General features: G+C 35.4%; 2 protein-coding genes across 2 annotated transcripts in view; both read left to right on the top strand.

Moving 5' to 3' along the window:
• The window catches only part of LOC136981555 (2',3'-cyclic-nucleotide 3'-phosphodiesterase-like), a 31682-nt gene extending 29440 nt beyond the window's left edge, over positions 1–2242 (top strand). The window contains exon 7 of the mRNA XM_067277874.1: positions 1724–2242. Within this exon, the coding sequence (XP_067133975.1) occupies positions 1724–2242 (519 nt within the window). The remainder of the gene's footprint in view (positions 1–1723) is intronic.
• Positions 2243–16247: 14005 nt separating this feature from the next.
• Kat60 (Katanin 60) overlaps positions 16248–21404 on the top strand; it is an 8800-nt gene continuing 3643 nt past the window's right edge. The window contains exons 1-2 of the mRNA XM_067277867.1: positions 16248–16407; positions 21160–21348. Of these exons, the coding sequence (XP_067133968.1) occupies positions 21181–21348 (168 nt within the window). The 5' untranslated portion in view covers positions 16248–16407; positions 21160–21180. The remainder of the gene's footprint in view (positions 16408–21159; positions 21349–21404) is intronic.

The raw sequence follows: 21404 nt of genomic DNA, 5'->3' as shown, positions 1-21404 counted from the left end.
CAGAAAATGTCACATCATGCCAGAAACTATACAACACATCACCTCTGGTTGCAAGCTCTTGGCACAGACAGATTATTTACACAGACATAACCAAGTAGCAAATATAATACACCAAGAGCTTGCAAAGAAACACAAATTAGCAGACATCCACGAACCATACTACAAATACATTCCACAGACAGTATTGGAAAACAACACGCACAAAACGTACTACGACAGAGCCATAATCACAGATAAAACAATTTACCACAACAGACCAGACATCACACTCATTGACAAACACAATAAAATCACATACATTATAGACATATCCATTCCAAACACTCACAATATACAAAACGCATGCACTGAAAAAATTAGCAAGTACACAGAACTCGCCCAGGAAATAAGGCATCTGTGGAGGATGGATAGGGTGCTTATTGTACCTGTTGTTCTCTCCTCTACAGGTGTCATACCACACACACTACACAAAAGCCTGGGCACATTAGAATTGAATAGAAACACATACATCACTCTACAGAAGGCCACTATATTGAATACATGTCATATTGTGAGAAAATTCCTGAATACAGACACACACACTGATACACTTCTTTAATTTCTGTTTTGGTTACTATGCCTTGACTTTGGTCCGGCATAGTACTTAGCCACCGGTGTTAACCGAGTATATCTAACTTAACCCAACATAATAATAATAGGTTAGTGGCATTATGTAATTCTATTAATAGCATCATATCATACGTTTTTGAGGGGAATAACATTTTGGTGTGCCCTCTTGAGTCATGGGTGTGCCATAAGTAGAAAAAAGGTTGCGGAACACTGTTTTAGAAAATACAAGGGAAGCGGCGCTTCCACCGCTTCCAATGACGGCACGCCACTGTTTGCTCAGCTTTTTTTACAGTTTACAGTATTAAGACGGCCGGATGGCCGAGCGGTAAAGGTGGCAGCCTACCGCTCTGGGGGACCCGGGATCGAATCCGAGCGGGTCGAATAATCCCCAGGAATTTTTCGGGGGGTGGTCCGTTCGGATATGTCGGGCCCTGTCCCTCACCACCCGGTCGCTTCATTGTGGGCCTGGCCGAACCCATAATGGGCCTACTAAAAGAGGCATTCTTAGTGCCCACAGGGCGGAAAAGTTTTAAAAAAAAAAAAGGTTTACAGTATTGTATGTCTGCGTGCCATTTTTGTTTGTTTCTTTGCCTCCGAAATGAATCGGCATGGAAGGGCGGCGGGTGGCGTCATTGTTGCCTTCGGGCCTATAAATGCAGTAATCGAGAGCACTCTCTAACCTGGCACACATCTGCGCAAGGAACGGCCAGATTAGCAAGAGTATTATAAGTATGCAAGTATCCACAATTCGGTACCGAAAAATCAGAAATCAGAATTCTTACTAATAATTAAATCTGTAATTACTTGTTGTGATTTGTGTCATAAATTTCAAAGAATATTTAACTCTTCATCACAAATATTTTAAATATTACACATAAAGAAGATACATACAACATTAATAGAGCCATTTTTTTTTTTAAATAGAACGTATGTAATGCTCATGTAGGAACCATTTTTGATCGAGTAAGCAAAGATACTCGAATATTATTTTAATACATAAGTACACAAATTGATTAGATAATACTTTTGATATTTTAATAAGCACTTTAATACATAATTTAATAATTATAACTAAATACGGATTAATCGAATAAAAATATTTCTTTCTCGTTAGATTCAAGACGTTTACGGAAAGATGTTCGAACTGAACATTACGGCATTCGTTTTACACAAGAACACGCTGACGGCCGCGGTTCGACTGACGTCGAAAGAACTGGAGATGTCTTACTACGGAAGCGGTAGAGATGGGATTTCCCGCTCGGAGGAAAGATCCGTCCCACTAGAAGAGGCAATAGATAATTTGAGTTTAATTAATACTTATTCTAGAGACCAGCCAGTGGACGCGACAAACTCCAAAGAAACTTTTGAAATTTTGGACGAGCCGGGCGAGCACGAGACCGAAGACTACGGCTTTATGTTGTTGGGGTGGGAAGACCAAGACCGCGGTCATCCCCTCTTTACGGAATTTAAGGACCCGAGAGATTTACGAGCCGTTATGACGGCATTGTCGGAAAACAAGGCGGAGAAGAGCGTAACTGTAGACGGAATGACCGCGCACAAAATAGAAAACTCCATAGTAATCGAAGCCAACCAATGCTTCAAATGCAAAAGTGTCTTCACTGGTTTGTATTAACTACATAAGAACTTTCGACGCAAACCGGAAATCACGTTATTTCAATTCAGAAATTTTCTGAATTGAAAATTCAGAAATTCGGTCATCTAACACCTTTCTGAATTTCAAAAATTTCAAAAATTCAGAAAGGTGTTAGATGACCGGACGACTCTATTGTTAAAGGAAAAGTATGATGTGCAGGGACAAATCACTACTAATTTGAGGTGGAGAACATATATTTTACAAACGTGATTAATTAAAAATCGCAGCCTGGCGTTGTGACCATGTCACAATAAATAATTGCTGGTTATAATTACTATCCTGATAAGATTAAAATTTTAAAAGATCTCAATGCTTGACCACTTGGATCAGTTATTACATTGCCATATTTGTTTTCCAATAATTAGCCATTACAAGAGCCCCGTTCGTTTAGTTCAGAATGTATACACTTTGTCAATTCGATGTCTTCTCTTCAGTTTTATAATGAAACAAGTGTAATAAACTGCGTTGTATTGACGTAAAAGTGTAAATTTTCTGAACAAAACGAACAAATTATTTATGAATCAATGTTAAATTTGTTAAACTTTAATAATAATATTCACGTAATGCAGAAACCGCCGTTACTGGAATAATTTTTTATTTAAAAAATTGAAATTAATCGTGCAATTTTACATCGTATTAAACAACTTTTTGTCAATTATTCGGAAGCGTAGCTGTGCAATTTTGAAAAAGACAAGGAGTTCCCTTTCCTGAATTTAATTAAATTAGGAAAGGTCTATATCACATTCAATAATTCAGGATCAAGAATCAATACTGAAATCAACCTACCATCCCTGGTATTCTGAGATTTTAAAAATTCCTTCTGATTCCAGATTTATTACAGCTGATATAAATATGAATATTAAACGATTATGCTTACAACTCCGGCTTAATAAATATTCCTTACTGGTTAATAATACATATATAAACTTTTCCAATCAAAACTGCTATTGGTGCAAAACAATCGACTTTTCTATTACTTATCTACTGAAAGACTGTACAGTTATTAATAATTATCGTCAAAAATATCAAATAATAGAAATACTTGGCATGAATCAAAACTTAAATTATAAAACAAGAATTGGAGATCTATCAAAGAATGAAATGTACAAACTAAATAATTTTTTTACCCAAATTACCAACATACTTAACAACGATGTTAATAATCAAGTCTCAGAGAACGTCATTCAACAATAACTTCTTATATGTATAATTATATTTATCTTTTACTCAATTTATATGTAATAACAAAACTACCATATGTTGTACAATTAGATATTACGAGTTTCTTTCGTGTTCAATTTACCCCCCTGTAACAAGGATTTTTCCTTAATACAATAAAGATTGATTGATTGATATTAGGAAAGGTCTTAATTTATATGTAGAAGTGGAGTTACATCATCAATTTTATATATGTTTTGTATATACTCGACCGACGAGCTACAATATAATACATAGTCGCTGTAGCCACGCTATGTTTAAAGCAGTGGCGTGCCGTGACATTTGATGATAGGGAAGCTGTGTTTCTGTAAGAAGCCAACTTCCAGGGGCAATCAGTTAATTGCGCGTCAGTGATGGCCTAGGGTCCATTCGTACGTGCATGGTGGCAGAAGAGACGTATCTGACAAAAACCGACAAAATAGAAACATAAAATAAACATATACTACGTACAAAATAGTTTGCTTTAGGACAATCAGCCGTTCGGACATCCTGGGCGTCGATGTGGTTCTTCGATGGTCGATCGAAGGTGGCCCCGGGACAGTGGCGTCGACGAGTCTGTAGGGCACGGGGAGACTTCTGTTGGTGTCGGGGACACGGTCTAAGGCCAAAGTGGCACGAGTTACGGGTTTGCACAATAGACAAAATTTTTTTTTGCGCGTTGACACGGCGTTTTGGTTATTCGGAACGTTAACCGAGTGCCAGGTATCCTCGATTGTCGGAGATTATATCGATCTCCGTTCTTTCGTCCATTTTGATTGGTCGTTCTCCCTCAATCACGCTTCCCGAGAGGCCGGATGGCCAAGCGGTCAAGGTGGCAGTCTACCGCTCTGGGAAACCCGGGCTCGAATCCGAAGGGGTCGAGATATCCCCAGGAATTTTTCGGGGGGTGGTCCGTTCGGATATGTCGAGCCCCGTCCCTCACCACCCGGTCGCCCCATTGTAGGCCTGGCCGAATCCATAATGGGCCTACTAAAAGAGGCCTCTTAGTGCCCACAGAGCGAAAAGAGTCTAATAATAATAATAATAACTCTCCCGTGGTCACCACCTGGTCGTGGTGGGAGAGCCCAGTAATTTTACTGATCCATAGGGCAATGCAGGCTGGAGCATAAGCTCCTGGTAGGGACACCCATGCCAGTAAGGTCTATGGGGAGAAATGAAGCTAAGAGTGACCACGCCCACATTCTGTGGAGATATTCATCATGGTAATAACTAGATCAAAGTGTGATACCGGCTCGGACGTCGCCCGGGTTAACAAGGTCCGCGTTCGTGGGTTAGGCAGAGGCTCACGTTCGAAAAATAGGTCACAGTCTCCCTTGGTTACCGGTGGCGAAAGCAGCACCGGCCCAAGCATGGCTACTGCAATGCCCTCAACAGATGTGAGGAACCAACCCAGCCTTGGTGTTTCTGTGGCAATGCATCCACAGACCACAAAGGCTGGAAAACCACGCCAACGGATGAAATGGACAGTAGAAATGAACGAGTTTATCATCCGTACTTATTACACCATCACAAAACTCGAAACAAACATGACAGCATACAGACAACAACTACACCATAGATTCACGCAACAGTATCCTCATCTCACTGTCACCGAACAAAGGGTTGTTGATCAAAAAAGAACAATTATACACAACAACCTTATTCCACAAACAACACTTGAACTTATCAAACAACAGGTTGCTGATCAAATACATCAACAGATAGAAACATCTAACATTAATGAAGATCATGTAACCTGTCAGGATAATCCAGCAACAAGCATTGATAATAACACACATACAACAATTACCACTAATGATACTACAGACACTTCCTCATCCATCACTGATAACATAGACATGGATTTAGTTAATACACTCTCACATATATTTCAGGAAACACTCACTAAATATACAGGCACAGATCCCACACAAAGACCACGAATACCAAAAATCAACACGTCGAAGGAAGTAGGAAAAACACTAAATTATGTAAACACTCACTTACTACCACACTACATTCATTCAATTTCTACACTCGCAGACATTCATACATTAGTTTATGCTGGGGCAGTCACAGTAGTGACACACCATGGACTGAAAGTATAATCACAGACAAATACACAGAAAACACAATTCTATCACAAGCCTGCCTGGCAGAGAAGAATAGAAACACAAATAAATGACATTAGACAGCAATTAGGCAGGCTGACACAATACACTAAAAACAACATAACACCCAAATTAAGGAAACAGCTCAAAAACATTTTCAAGAAAATAAAAACACACACAAAACATGAACATCACAACACACGCATTACAGAATACATTGATACACTAAAACAACAACTTGCTGCCAAAGCACATAGACTCAAACGATACAAAACATGTACACTACGAAAACAACAAAATAAATTATTTACAAACAATGAAAAACTCTTTTACAGACAAATTAATAACAAAGCAAACACTGATACACAGCACAGTGGCACACCAACAGAAGAAGAACTCACAACATATTGGTCTTCTCTTTGGTCCAGTGCTGTCACGCACAATGCTGAAGCAGGCTGGATCGAGGAGGAGAACAGAAACTTGCACAACATACCAACTATGCCCTGTGTTGAAATAAGCATACATGATTTCCAATACAGTGTTAACAGAACACACAACTGGAAGACACCTGGTGTAGACAACATTCACAATTTCTGGTACAAAAAGTTTACATCACTGCACCAGGAACTAGCTAAACACCTAACACACATCATCATCAATCCACAAGACATGCCAAATTTTCTTACTCAGGGCATCACCTACATGAAACCTAAAAACAACAATACCACAGACCCCACACAATACAGACCAATTACATGTCTTCCAACACTCTACAAATTATTGACATCCTGTATCGCAAACAAAATATACAAACATGTTGAAGAACACGACATTCTAACGGAACAACAAAAAGGTTGCCGTAGAAATCACAAGGGATGCAAAGAACAGTTACTCATAGATTCAGTCATTCTACGGCAAGCACACAAACAACACAGAAACATACACATGGCATATATAGACTACAGAAAAGCATTCGACAGTATTCCACACAGTTGGCTGCTACATATTCTACACATGTACAAAATACATCCATCACTCATTACATTCTTCCAAAACACTATGCAGCACTGGAGAACAACACTACATCTCAGGGTTCATAACACTTCCATACAAACAAACCAAATTTTTATTAGGCGAGGAATTTTTCAAGGAGATTCCTTGAGTCCTCTCTGGTTCTGCCTAGCCCTGAACCCATTATCCAACATGTTAAACAACACACAATATGGCTACAATATCAGGCATGAAAAAACAACACAGTATACACTGTCACATCTCATGTACATGGATGACATAAAACTTTATGCATCCACACAAAAACAACTTCATCAACTCCTACAAATCACACATTCATACACCAAGGACATACAAATGGAATTTGGCCTAGATAAATGCAAAACAGTTCACATAGAAAAAGGAATCCTGAAGAAAGAAGATTTTGCGCTTGGAAATGGAGACATTATTGAATCCATGGAAGAGGGCGAGTTCTACAAGTATTTAGGATTCCAACAGGCCAAACTAACAGAACATACACAAATAAAGCAAAGATTAATTAAAGAATACCAAATTAGGTTAAATGCTATTCTCAGAACACAATTAAATGCAAAACACACAGTTAAAGCAATAAACACATATGTCATCCCAGTACTCACATATTCTTTTGGAGTTATACATTGGACTCACACTGATCTTGAGCAACTCCAAAGGAAAACAAGAACAACACTTACTAAGCATAAACAACATCATCCTAAATCCGCCACAGAAAGATTAACCCTTCCACGTAAAGATGGCGGACGTGGCCTGATTGACATAGTTAACCTTCACTACAAACAAACACAGTCACTGCGAGAGTTTTTCTACAAAAAACAAGAAACATCACAATTACATAAAGCAGTAACTCTAGCAGACTCGAATAACACACCATTAAACTTACACTCACATCATATGGACACAACACAACATATAAAAAGCATAGACACCATTAAGCAATCGTGGGCTCGAAAGGCACTCCATGGCAGGCATCCTTACGATCTGGCCCAGGATTTTGTTGACAAAACTGCGTCAAACAGCTGGTTAGCTCGGGGATGCCTCTTTGGGGAGACGGAAGGATTCATGATTGCCATACAGGATCAGGTCATAAATACTAAAAACTACAGAAAACACATACTCAAAGATGCAACACTCACAAATGACACATGCAGAAAATGTCACATCATGCCAGAAACTATACAACACATCACCTCTGGTTGCAAGCTCTTGGCACAGACAGATTATTTACACAGACATAATCAAGTAGCAAATATAATACATCAAGAGCTTGCAAAGAAACACAAATTAGTAGACATCCACGAACCATACTACAAATACATTCCACAGACAGTATTGGAAAACAACACGCACAAAATGTACTACGACAGAGCCATAATCACAGATAAAACAATTTACCACAACAGACCAGACATCACACTCATTGACAAACACAATAAAATCACATACATTATAGACATATCCATTCCAAACACTCACAATATACAAAACGCATGCACTGAAAAAATTAGCAAGTACACAGAACTCGCCCAGGAAATAAGGCATCTGTGGAGGATGGATGGGGTGCTTATTGTACCTGTAGTTCTCTCCTCTACAGGTGTCATACCACACACACTACACAAAAGCCTGGGCACATTAGAATTGAATAGAAACACATACATCACTCTACAGAAGGCCACTATATTGAATACATGTCATATTGTGAGAAAATTCCTGAATACAGACACACACACTGATACACTTCTTTAATTTCTGTTTTGGTTACTATGCCTTGACTTTGGTCCGGCATAGTACTTAGCCACCGGTGTTAACCGAGTATATGTAACTTAACCCATAATAATAATAATAATAATAATAATAATAATAATAATAATAACGCTTTCCGAGTGGTCGGTCCCTGGTTACTAAACGTAACGAGACTCTTACCTGTAGCGCGAGAAAAGTCATAGGACGACTTCCTTCCGCGATTTATAGTTTCTGCCTGGCAGTTGATATAAACATTGGGTGTCTGACTACGAACGACTTTTACCTATGTTTTTTTAAACTAACAAATTTTTCTCTAAATTAACCGTTTTTTTGCGTTTTTCGTGACGGGTCAGACCTGTCCGGAACCTCACATTTCCATAAAAGTTAAACAAATACTGGAAATGACAAAAATAAACAATTTATGTATTTTAGTTCTAAAGTACAATTGATACATAAATAATACAAATTGATACGATACAAACAATGATAGAAAAACTTGTTTTTTAATTCTTTGTAAACTAACTCTATTCGGCGATTATTTCCGCCAAGTCGTTAATTACTTTATCATAAAAGTCGCCGGTCGTCGACTCCATCGACGTATTTAAAAGCTCTTTTTCTATCGAAGGCTACGATAGCGACTACAATTTTTCCTCCGACCGAGTGTTCCTAGCCAATTTATGAATTTACTTCGTGGTCGAAAAACTACGCTCGGCAGACCACCGGTAGATGGTACCGTAAAAATTAATGATATTAAATCGTATAATTCTTTTACCACGTCTTTGTTCGGATCGACATTAATTATAATATGTTTTATGTCTAAGAGTTACTTGTCGATATAGTCCGGACGCGAATATAAATATTGCGATTCGCTACGTAATTTAGATAAATCAAAAAATTTCCCATAAAATTTACTTAATTTATAGAATTAAAACACGCTTGGAAAAATTGTTTTTCATAATACGTATTAAAATTATTAACATCTAAAAGTGATAAAAATTCTAAAGATTTTCTGTCCAATATAATTACAGTATAATTAAAAGAAAATTATAATTAAATATAACTTTGCAAAAAAACGTACATAAAAATAACATTGAATACTCTTTACTTTTTAAATCTTAAACAATTCACTTAGTCAGATAGCTCCCTACCCAGTGGCTAAGGGATAGAATCGTCGGAAGCGTTACGCGTGTGTAGCTTCCACATCTAAACCGGGTGAGGTTGGTGCTCTGTAAAGCGAATGCGCCAATGCCCTTCGGTTGCTTTACACCATTCAGTTATTCTCTCCGTGGAAGCTGTCTCGTAAGCGCTTCCATTCCGCTACTGATATTCGAATATACAATAGCAATCTTATCGTTTTTTTCACATGTAATAGAAATTTGTAATAAGATACATAATGCAGCTATAATAAAATATTAATTTTAATTAATTCAAAGTACATTAAAATATGAAAATTTATATTTTAGAAACTACAAGGGAAGGTCATTGGAAAGTGGAAGCGGCGCTTCCATCACTTCCAATGACGGCACGCCACTGGTTTAAAGAAAATTGAATACACGTCCGCCATTTTCCTTTTAGTCAAGGTGCGTGCCATTTGTGTTGCGCAACCAGCTAGAATATTCTAACTCGTTGTGTAAAAGCATGCAAAGGAAAGGGAGAGTTTTAACCCTTAACTGAGATGGTGGGAATCAAAATGATCCTACTTAGTTTTTTTTTAATTTTGAAAGTAAATATCAAGACATTTCTTTCTTGTTATTTAAAAGTCTTAACAAGAAGTTTAAATAAAAAAACGTTTCTAAACAAGACAAAATATTCTGTAGCGATAGGTTAAATGCATTTCTAAACATTCTTAATTACTTTCCGGGCTGTAATATATACATAACACGAAAAGCATTAGAATCGTGTCAAATTGGACCTCAGAGTTTTTTGCAAATCTCTACGCTTTGAGACCTCCTGAACCCAAGAGTCAAAAAAAAAAAAATGCAAAAAATATTCCGTGTACTTGTGTGTTGACGTCTATAAAACACGAAATTTGGCAGCTTGTGTATAAAGAGCATTGAAGCTATTAAATTTTGGTGGTTAAAGGTTAAAGGGCCGAGAAGATAGAAAGGTGTAATGTGTCATATCTCGAGAGAGGTCAGACTTAAACCTTGCTTCGCACGTACAACTTGCTGGTGTATTATACAATGAAATTCATTCAGAGAACGTATAATATTTTGCTTAAGATATCGAATAAAACCAATATTTTCTCGTACCATATTGGGTGCACCGTCTGTTGTTACAGAAACAATTTTCTGCAGATCAATATCCATTTCTTTAAATGCAATATCAAATTCTTTAAAAATATCAAGACCGGTACACTTCCCTTTCAACGTTATTACTCGTAGTTTCAATAGCTCTTCTTTCATTATATTGCACGATTTATAGCGAGCAAAAACCGCTAATTGTGCATAACCATTTACATCACTACTCTCATCTAAAGCAATTGGATACATTTCTGCATAATTTAAGTCGTTATGTATTTGCGAAAAAATATTTTTTTCTAATTGTATTACTCGATCTTTAATTGTATTGCTACTTATTGATAACTCATTTATACGCTTTATAATCAAGTCTTTTTTTTTAAATCTGCAAACAAAGTAGCACTACATTCTAAAAACGCTTGTTTTACAAACTCTCCCAAAAGAGGTTTCCCGTGGCCAGGAATGCGATGGGCAACTTGAAAACAAGCAGCTGTAATGTTATTTTTTGGAATCAAAAGTTTTTAAAACACTGGTTTGTGAATGATTCTCTTTTTTCTTTTGTAAAAAATATGTTCATTCTTCATCTGTCGAAAAGCCGAGATTAGAATGCAACCTTTCAAAATGTTTTTACATTGTATGTACAGTACTGTACGTGAAGTGACTTTTTCGTTACAAATTACACACACAGTCGTTATATTCTTTTCAATCACACCATATTTATCAAACCATTCTATTTGATATGGTCTGGAACTTGTATCGTTTGTTTTTATTTTTTTAACCGCTTACATAGTACACGGCTACAACTAAAAATATTTATATTTAGAATACAATAATTTGAGAAAAAATTTCTTATTAACGTACTTAATAAGTTATTTTAATAAGTATGTAGACGAGAAACGTAAATGTAGAATAATAAAAAAATAATAATAATGTTGAATTATATACTTTATATTTTTCGGTGGTGTGCCTGTTTTTCTATAAGAAGGCGACTTCCAGGGGCAATCAGTTAATCGCGTGTCAGTGATGGTCTAGGGTCCATTCGTATTAGTTTGTTCGATAAGCCAGTAAAAACCGTCGACTTCTCTAAATGTATTTTTAATAGATTATCCGACGTACTTAATAAATAAACAAGTTCAATGTAATTATCTCCGTTATTAGATTCAATAAATTCCCTACGCCCTCTAAATGCCAATTCTCGCTTTGAGAAAAAACATATAACATCTATTAATTTAGATATATCTATTAATCGTAATTATCTCGTTATAATTTTCAATATTTATTTTATATCGTCTACCAATGTTAAATTCTATTCCGCTTCGATTTCCAAATTGCTTCAATTTTACGAAAGAATCCATGTGACATTACCGATTTTTGTGTCTTTTGCCAGCTTTACTCAAATTATTTAAATCGTCAAAGCCATTCTTATTCCACACACTAATTTCATTTGAAAACAGTAGGCGAGGCCACCAAAACAATTTTTGCATTTCTATGCATCCACAAAGCCAAAGTCTTCATAAATTTTATCGTGAAAATGTCAAACAAATTTTTTGTTGAAGTATTTATATTTAATTTAGGCATTGGTCTTTCTCTTATAATGAAAAAGAAAACATTATTAAGTGATCTTGAACGAAACTTAAAATAAATTTTCAATATCAATTCGCTTGTGCCAACGATAGATCTGACACCTAGCAGTATTAGCGCGAACTACATAATGGCGGCTGCTATGGGTATAAAGTAGTTTGTTAGAATAAAAAGTGTTCACCCTGTCTAATATAGGCCATCGTCAGGTTTAATATTATAAATGTTCCAAAATGGAACGTATCGTTTTCGAATATTTTACATATTTAAAATTCAAAAAAATAATTTAACTTTAAAATAAATTGAAAGAAGTGTGTATATTAAATGAAAGGGATACTATAGATTACCACCTATGGAATTTCGGATCTTTGAGTATATATCTGAACTGAGGAGACCGAGACGAGTTCAACGATACCCTACTTTTAGACCGGAGACGAAAAATAAAAAAGTTATCAATGATAGGGAGTCACGTCGCTCTCTCCACTAAGTCGGCCTCGCTATCGTGATCGGGAGTCGCGTCGCTTGTCGTTAAAATTGCCTTTAGTAGACGTTTCCCTCTATTTTTTACTTTGTTCAAGAACTACCGTGAATCAATAACTAGTGACGTTTAGCACATGGCAGCCTGCCGGCGGCTCCCCTCTAAGAGGTCAGTCGGGAGCACGAACAGTGGGAACGGCCGCCATGTTCGCTGCCATAAGTAACATTGACCGAAATGGCGATCGCGCGGTGATCGGAAGTCGCGTCGCTCTCTCCGCTCTCGTATCGCGTGTTTAACCCTACTGGAGATGACCGTAGTCCGACGTCATGGTTTGCAAACTTTACCGCAAGATGGCAGTACTAGCAACTATGGTGCTGTATTCGTGAGAGCATTAAAAAAGTATGATAACTTTTTTATTTTTCGTCTCCGGTCCAAAAATAGGGTACCGTTTAACTCGTCTCGGTCCCTTGAGTTCAAATATATAATCATAGTCCTAAAATTCCATAGGTGGTAATCTATAGTACACCCTAAATGAAACATGGAAAACAAAGCTAAGTAGAAAGAAATGATTTAAAGGTTTTTAAGTGCCTTTTTTTTCTATTACAGTATATATTTCCACACTGTTGGAAGCGCATTGGCATCCATAGAATTTAGGCAACGGTTTTTCATTTTACTTTTATAAATTTCCACCTTTTCCATCCAGGGGCGGACTGGCCATGTGGAAAATGTGGAAAATTCCACACGGGCCGTATACAATTTGGGCCGTTTTTATAAATATGTACATAATATACCGTTTTGTTCGGTTTTATTTTTTAAAAAAATTCATTTACTTTTTTCGTTAAGTAAGATAAATTTCAATTTTTAGGTGTAATATAGATATATGTGTAGGCCTTTATCGTTTTACCCGGCCCTACCAGAGGCCGAAGTTAAATTAGTCCAGCCGACCCAAGTCCAACACTACATTGGCCGACTCGGCCCAAACAAAGCATCCTAGGAGAAAAATAATCAAAACAGACAAAGTTGGTCATTTGTTTACGTTGCTAGAAACTATTCACCACCCCTATGAATCTTTGGAAGCACGAGTTACTGGTTTTTCACCCAGCCACCAAAACGTTGATTGTAATCATAACAGATTTAATGGCCAATTATATCATTTCCTTTATTTCAGACAAGTAAAAATGTTATTCAATAATAATTTCTCTATGTTCCAAACGATTTAATTAAAAATAATCTATTTTTTAGGTTCGGCTAACTAATTTTTAGTTTGCCATTCACCCACAATGGCGTTGATTGTAGATGGGCAACCTGCGGCGTCGAACATAATATTACAAAACAATATAACGCTATATAAAATAAAAATTTAAAATACTGACATCTAGTCGTTTGTAATCGCACTAAATACCAAGAGCCCGCTTCGTACATATATTCGACGCAACCAGAGTTGGTCCTTGGGTTGGTTAATTTTTGCGTCTTTAATATTGTAAAATTGCTGAAATTGATTGAATTCACAAACTCTTTTTGGGCTAGAATTAAAATAATTGTAAATATCGTGGCAGAGGTCTTCGACGTACCTAGGTAATTTGTGACACGCGTATGATGCGCACGAGTGAAACGAATGGCATATGCATCTTATAATATATAAATTAGGTAAATCATTTTTTAATCAATCAAAGAATGGTGACTTCCCATTATAACATTAGCTCCATCGAGTGCAAACCCTATTAAATTGTTTTTGTATGGAATATTATATGTAAAATATCTGTATTTTTGTATGTAATATTAGTAAACTTTTTTGTAGTCTCATTTAACCGATCTGCGATGATTTATTTGAATGTTAGCTAAGAAAAAAAAAAGCTATTCATAAGAAAGATGTTTTCTTTGTGAAAAAGAATTATTGAAAATTATACATTTGCAACATTTTTATATATAATCTGTTATTGAATGTTTTCTTTTTGTAGGTACCATACATTTCTGAATTGAGTATAGTCACGATCCCATGTGCCAGAGCCGCACGAGTAGAATTTATAAATTCCATGACTTTTTAAACAGTATGGCACAGTTATTTTTAGTTGGTTCTCAATTCCTCTGTGGCTTTCCATTCGTAGAAATATGTCGAATACATAATATTTTCATTTACTACTGAATGAGCTGTTATTATTCGTGAAAACAATTATTTTAAGATATATTAATTAAATACAGCAATTTTTAAAATCCAAAATTCAAAAAATTTCATTTACTTATCCTTCATGTTTTCTTTTCTTGAATTCAGCTTCTCAATTTCACAGGCAAATCGATGTACTTTCTCCAAATGTTCTGGTAATCGAAGGGAAGTAGAAAATCCTTCAGAACATGAAGTCTCACGACAGAATATAGTCTTTTCCTCCACCAGGGCCGTGTTCAGTAACGCAAAACACCTAAGTTAGAATTCTGAGTGGCTTAATGGGCAGAGCTAAAAATAGATAAAAAAAGCTGACTGAACTAGCTATTATTCTAGTGGTGAGACGAGTCAAGCAGTAGTTAGAAACGAGTTCAACATCGCAGCATAACTATGCTTAGCAAGAATTCTGTGTTACTGAACACGGTCCTGGACTTGCTTATGTAATAATCTTACATGCTTGATAGATTTCCTTTTGAGGAGAAGTGCTTATCGCAATAACAAGTATTTTCTAATATATCATCCAATGCAATATTCTCCATAACGATTTCTTAGCAACGTAGCAGGAATACTTCAAAACCAATTATCGATAATAAACTATGGTTTTAAAGCTAAAATATCAAAAAAAGAAAATTCCAAGTACACAGTACAGTACGAGGTATACACTACCTAAAGTCACGACACTAGCGGCATCTTGTGGTAAAAATAGAACTACGGCTACGGAATCGTTCTGTAATTAGCCGCCAGTCTTATATCTCGCCACTCCCTTGATATTTAACCACCAAAATTTAATAGCATCGATTCTCCTAAAACGTAAACTTTCCTGCAAAATTTCAGAAATTTTCAACAAAAGACACGAGAGTTATTAAATTTTAAAGTGAGCGAACAAAGTCGTGCCCTCACACACATCTATCGTAGCCAGACGTACACCCAGTCACAAAACATTTATTCGGCATGCTGTTGTTTCTTTTTCTCGTAGAAAAAATTATATAAATGATTGAAAAAGGCAAAACTATCCACAAAACCAAATGGACAAACCAACTCGCCGCAAAGCGACTCGAGCGCCAGCTATCGGCAACCTGACACATTAACTCTGCTTTACAACATAGCTGAGAGACCAGTATATATTAGACTAAATCTTAAGTATTTTGAAAGGTTTTTAATTAATTATTTCCGAAATAAAAATAAAAAAAAAACTTTCTCTGAATGAGAAGCGATAGGCAATATTTGACACTTCGTAAAAACTTTTCAAAATTACTAATTAATTAATAAAAATAAAAAAATAAATCGTAAATAAGTCTAATAAATTTTTTAACATTAGTCTCACATAATATTTAATTTGATGTCGTTTTTATTCATTTAATTTATTCGACATTATTTTCCGATTTGAAAGCGCCTCTAGCGAGTATAATTTGAAACTAGTTTTTTTTTTTTTTCAAGTGCGGGTGATGACGCCATAAGATGGCGAAGCAGTTAGTAAACGTAAACATAAGACGAAATTGGTAATTTAAAGACAATTACAGCTTGGAAATTTAATGAAATAACTGATTTTCAACCCGAAGAAACGAAATAAAAGGCCAGTTTACGGTTTAAAGGTAAAAATTAATTATTTTTTACGCTATTTGTGTCAGGTGTTTCCTGGTAAATTAGTTCCAAAATTATAAATAATTTGACATTTTAAATAAAATATCTACTCGAAAATACTTAAAATATGGCAAATAATGCAGAAAATAACAATATTTTTATGATTTTTTAGTTAAATCTTAATTTCATTTGATGCTCTGAAGCTATATAATGCATGAAACAAATTATAGCTTCAAGGTATGTATTTACTGCCTTGAAACTGTATAATGGATGTTTCATTATATTTTCAAGGCGTTATGTAGAAACACATGTTTCATGTATGACAACACACTATAGTCTATTGTAATGTTTGAAGTGTTGGGTGTGTTGCTTAATAAAGTGGTTTTAATACAGTTGGATAAGAGATAAGCAAGCCAATGATGTAATCTGCTTTATTTAAAGCAGACTGTACCATTGGCTTGCTTGTACTAAAATCAATGGATTGCTCACCGTTGCTTTCTTTTCTTCAGTAGCTTTGAGTTACCCAAAAACCATTGATTAGGTCTGGTTGGTTAAACAATACAAACTGCAAACTTTCCTATCTATCTATTTCCTCTTATTTAAGTAAAAACAAATATGGTAAGTTATATAAACACAAACACAAGATATACCATGCAGAATAAAATTTGAAACACAACTTATAGAATATAAGTTGTGTTTCAAAGAATAGTATCCCCCATTCTTTGACCTGTTTTGTTCTCTCTGAGTGGTAAAGGGCCTAAAACCACAAATTAAAAAATATTTTAAAAAACCAATTTACTAGGCAATGCACCGAGTTAGATTCTAGCTCTTAGTGAGAGGGAATGCTCGGTAAAGCGTTTACTCCACGTCCTTAAGTTATACTCTGTTGTACCGTTTACTTAGTGTCTTGCGACGTCAAAGGATGGAAAAGCACCCGTTAAAAGTTGTCGAGGCTGTTTGTCGTGTCGTCTTATGTGTGGGGATTGACGTGTCTAGGTTAAATTGCCTGTGAAGGTTTATGTTGTGGTTTTGATTTGTGTCTGTGGCAGGCAGACATTTTTTATAACTGGTCATTTTGCCATTTAGCCTGCCTTTATGGATATTATTATGTATTAAAATGCACTTACAATCGAAAACCGGTAACAGGTTCAATAATCGCCAGTAACAGGTTCAAAAATCGAACCTGTTACTGGCGATTTTTGAACCTGTTACCGGTTTTCCATTGTATCGAAAACCGGAAAATCGAACCTGTTACCGGCGTTTATCCTATAGAAAATCGTCCCACAAACGTTTTCAGACTTTTTGAAGTTCTTCTTCAGGTGGAAATGGAATACTTCAGAAAAAATAGAACAAATTTCAAATCGAAAGATTTGCCGCTTTCTGCTCCAATGGACATGCGCCGTTGTGCGCTGGTGTCAAATTATTACTGATATTTGTCAAGGAGGAGTTGCCAGGCTGGTGATAGGTTGAGCTCTTCTTTTTGGTTAATGCATTTATTAGTGTGGCTCATTTTATAACTAGCCATAGCTTCTAACCATTTTATGTGCTTGGGTGGGGTGTGGTTGTGACGATTTTAGCTTTGTCGAGTTCCGCCTCGATATCCTGATCTGTTGCATAAATACTTAGGGCTGTAGTGAGCCTTCCGTGTTGTAGATCAGCTTGGTGTTCCTTTAATCTGGTCTTTAACGAGCGCTTAGTAGAACCAATATAGACGAGTTCTTTTTGCCATCTGTTATCCACTAGAGGGATAGAATATATGCTGTACATTCTGTTGCGATCTGGGGGATCTTTCCCGGTTTTTTAGGATGTCTGCTTTGGTGAGGCTATAGATCATTTGTAATTGTTGTTTCTTGGCTATTTCTCCATATATTCTTTTATTCCTTTGATTGTAAGTGTAATATACTTCCGGTGTTAGTAAAGGGTTGAACAATATTAAAATGCAATCGGACATTTACAAAAAGGTAATTATGACTGAATGAGAATCTGACATTACATTGATGTAGTGTAATTGATAGTGTGCTAATCTTCTAGATTTACTGCGTTTTTTGAGATGTCGAGCATCTCTAAGGTGGTCTCTATAGAGATTTTTGACTTCTCTTTGGATAATTCCAAGCTTATACAGAAAACGTTCTTAAACCGTTGTTAAGTTTTTGACCGAGAGGACTCGTCTTTATTCTTTCTGTAGGTTTTGCTTTGTATGTAGGAAATTGCAACTTTGTTTTCTTTTGTTCCAGAGACGTGCTCGTGCTGGTCTTCTTGATGGCATGCTAGTCAGGTATGTGAGAGTCAAACATTTAAATCTCACACTGTGCTTCTGTCCTAGATGTTTTCTAAATTGAGTTGAGTTAAAAATTTATCTAACCATTAAATTTCTTGATAGTCCATAACACAATTCAGAGCTAAATATATTTTTGTAGTTAGCTGCTTAAAATAGTTACCAATAAGTATATATATTTAATTGAAATTTTCATCTCTCTTGATATATTTTGTAGTTATGAAGCGATTGGAATATACAAGATATTTTTACATTAATAATTCTTATCTACAATGATTTGGAAAATCTGGAAAACTCCACATGCCCAACCAACAGACTGACTAAATGGAGTTTTCTGAGTTTTCTCTATCTAACACCTAACTAAGAGTAGTTTCCCATAGAAAGTCCTCCAAGGTGCATCCTGAAGCACCTTAGCATTGCCACATTTTATCAAACCAAACCAGTTCAAAAGAATTTGCTAATAAAACTGAATGTGTTGTTTACCAATTGACAGTTTTATTGTTTAGATAATCTAATTTCTCAGTTAAATAATGTGCAATGTTTTCATATGTTACGTGAATTAAAGGAAATGACTCTTCGCCAAACCATTTATCACATTTTTTTAAAAATATTAATTAATTTTAAAAAATTGTCAAGTCCCAAAATTATTAATAAATAATGCTTAGATTTAAATTAGCAAATTTAATGTTATAATTGTAAAAATTTATCATTATCATTGCATAAGTTAAGATTATTTAAATTATCATGCCATTATAATGATATGCAAACTCTTTATACAGCAGATAATAATGACCTTCAGACCTATTATATCAAAATAGTAGTGTATAGTAGGAAAAGTGTCTATGAAATTGCATTAAAATGAAAATATATTAACTGAGGACTTACTGTTTTATAGCAAGAAACTTTCTAGAGTAGAGAATTGATGCTTGTTTTATCATTTCCACCACATTCTAATTCCCAATAGTAATGTCATTCATAAAGACCAAATCTACAGAGAGAGACACATTAGTAAATAGAAATCCTGAATGTTGGAAAATGCTTAAGACAATATTAACTCTGAAAAATACATTGCCAAATTGGAGTAAGGTCGTCTTCCAATATTCTCCAGTGAGCCAACAGATGAAATGTCCATTCTGTTTGTGGCTGATGGAGCTCTCCTTGTACGCCAAAAAAGACTAGGAATTGGCTGGCACCACAAGGTATCTGCAAGCTTCAGCAGGCCAGTCAGTCATCCAATACATCTGGATCCTGCTGGATTGTAACAGTGAAACAACATTCACAAAAGCCTGCCTCCCATGGAGAACTTTTAGATTGTTTGCATGCCAAGTGAGCCAACATTTCAAGGACCAAGTAGCGTAACTTGTTTGTTCCATTCCAAACCGGGTTAATGCTTTGAAGAAAGCAAGAGGTGGAACAACTAGGTTTTAATATGCATATATGGCATTTGTATCACATGGATACTGTGAAATAAGAGTGTCTGTCTGAAAGTAATAGTTTCTATTTACTTGTGAGTTGTCTCTGTATGAAGATTCCTTGGATTGGATGAAATCATATTTGTGCCAAGGTCAATGAGCTTTTAAAATTGTTGCTCTCATATAGGGTGGTTTTTACTTTGTGCAAAACTTTATAAATTTTAATAACATTTCAACTATATGAGATAAAAGGAAAATTTAAAAAGCATATACAGAATTTATTGCCATTTAATGAATTAGGTTTTTAAAATGACTATCTTTGCTCACAGTAATAGTTTTTAACCAATTTTTGAAACGCTCAATAATGCTAAAAAAGCCTTTCTTGGAATCACCATTTTTTCCTTTTTTTTTATTGTGTCTATCAACATTTCAATAGTTGTAGAAGCATTGTGATATACTCTGTCTTTAAGATAGACCCATAAAAAGAAATTGCATAGGTTTAAGTTGGGGCTATAAAAAGGCTCTACATCACCAATATATTATTCATAATCTAATCCAATTACATGCTTCTCAAACCTATTGTAAAGGCTTTTAAACACTTGCTTTGTGCAATGAGGTCTTGCACTGTCTTGCATAAACGAAGCATGATGTTTATGCCCAATAAGCATTTTGGGATAAAACTTCTTTTTCAATAATTCAACATACGCAGCAAAAGTAACATTCTTTTTGAAGAAAAATAGTCTAATAACTCTGCTAGCACACCAATTAGTACACTGATAAAACACCAATTGGAGAATTAGAATTGTGATGATAATTTTTTATAATAAACACATCTCATTCAGGTGAAAAGTTATTAAAAGTTTTGTGTGAATTAAAAATCATCCTATATATGCAAAGATGTGTTCTAGTCAACATGATAACTTCACTTTAAAAATTTATATCATCATTCATTATTAGTAATATATAAATATAACTAAATAAATCAGTGTTTCAGTATAAATTTAGAAATTTGTTCTCATATAATTGTAAAAATGATGCATTACACATCATTAAGTAATATAAAATTTATCTTGCAGTTTTTATAACAACATTGAATCATGAGTATAAATATTACCGATATTTGTGAAAATACCAAGATGGGCCGGGAATATGCCCTTCTTGGGAATTACGAGACCGCGTTGGTCTATTACCAAGGAGTTGTACAGCAGATTCATAGACTACTTCAGACAATTAACGATTCTATTCGTAAAGAAAGATGGCAACAGGTGAGAGTGGATTCTGTTGTGTTGTTGTGTATTTTATATTATTTTAACAAAATTAC

This window comes from Centruroides vittatus, unplaced genomic scaffold (assembly GCF_030686945.1).
Source record: "Centruroides vittatus isolate TY-2023 unplaced genomic scaffold, ASM3068694v2 contig_767, whole genome shotgun sequence".
NCBI lineage: Eukaryota > Metazoa > Arthropoda > Arachnida > Scorpiones > Buthidae > Centruroides > Centruroides vittatus.
This window is presented reverse-complemented; position numbering and strand designations above follow the sequence as displayed.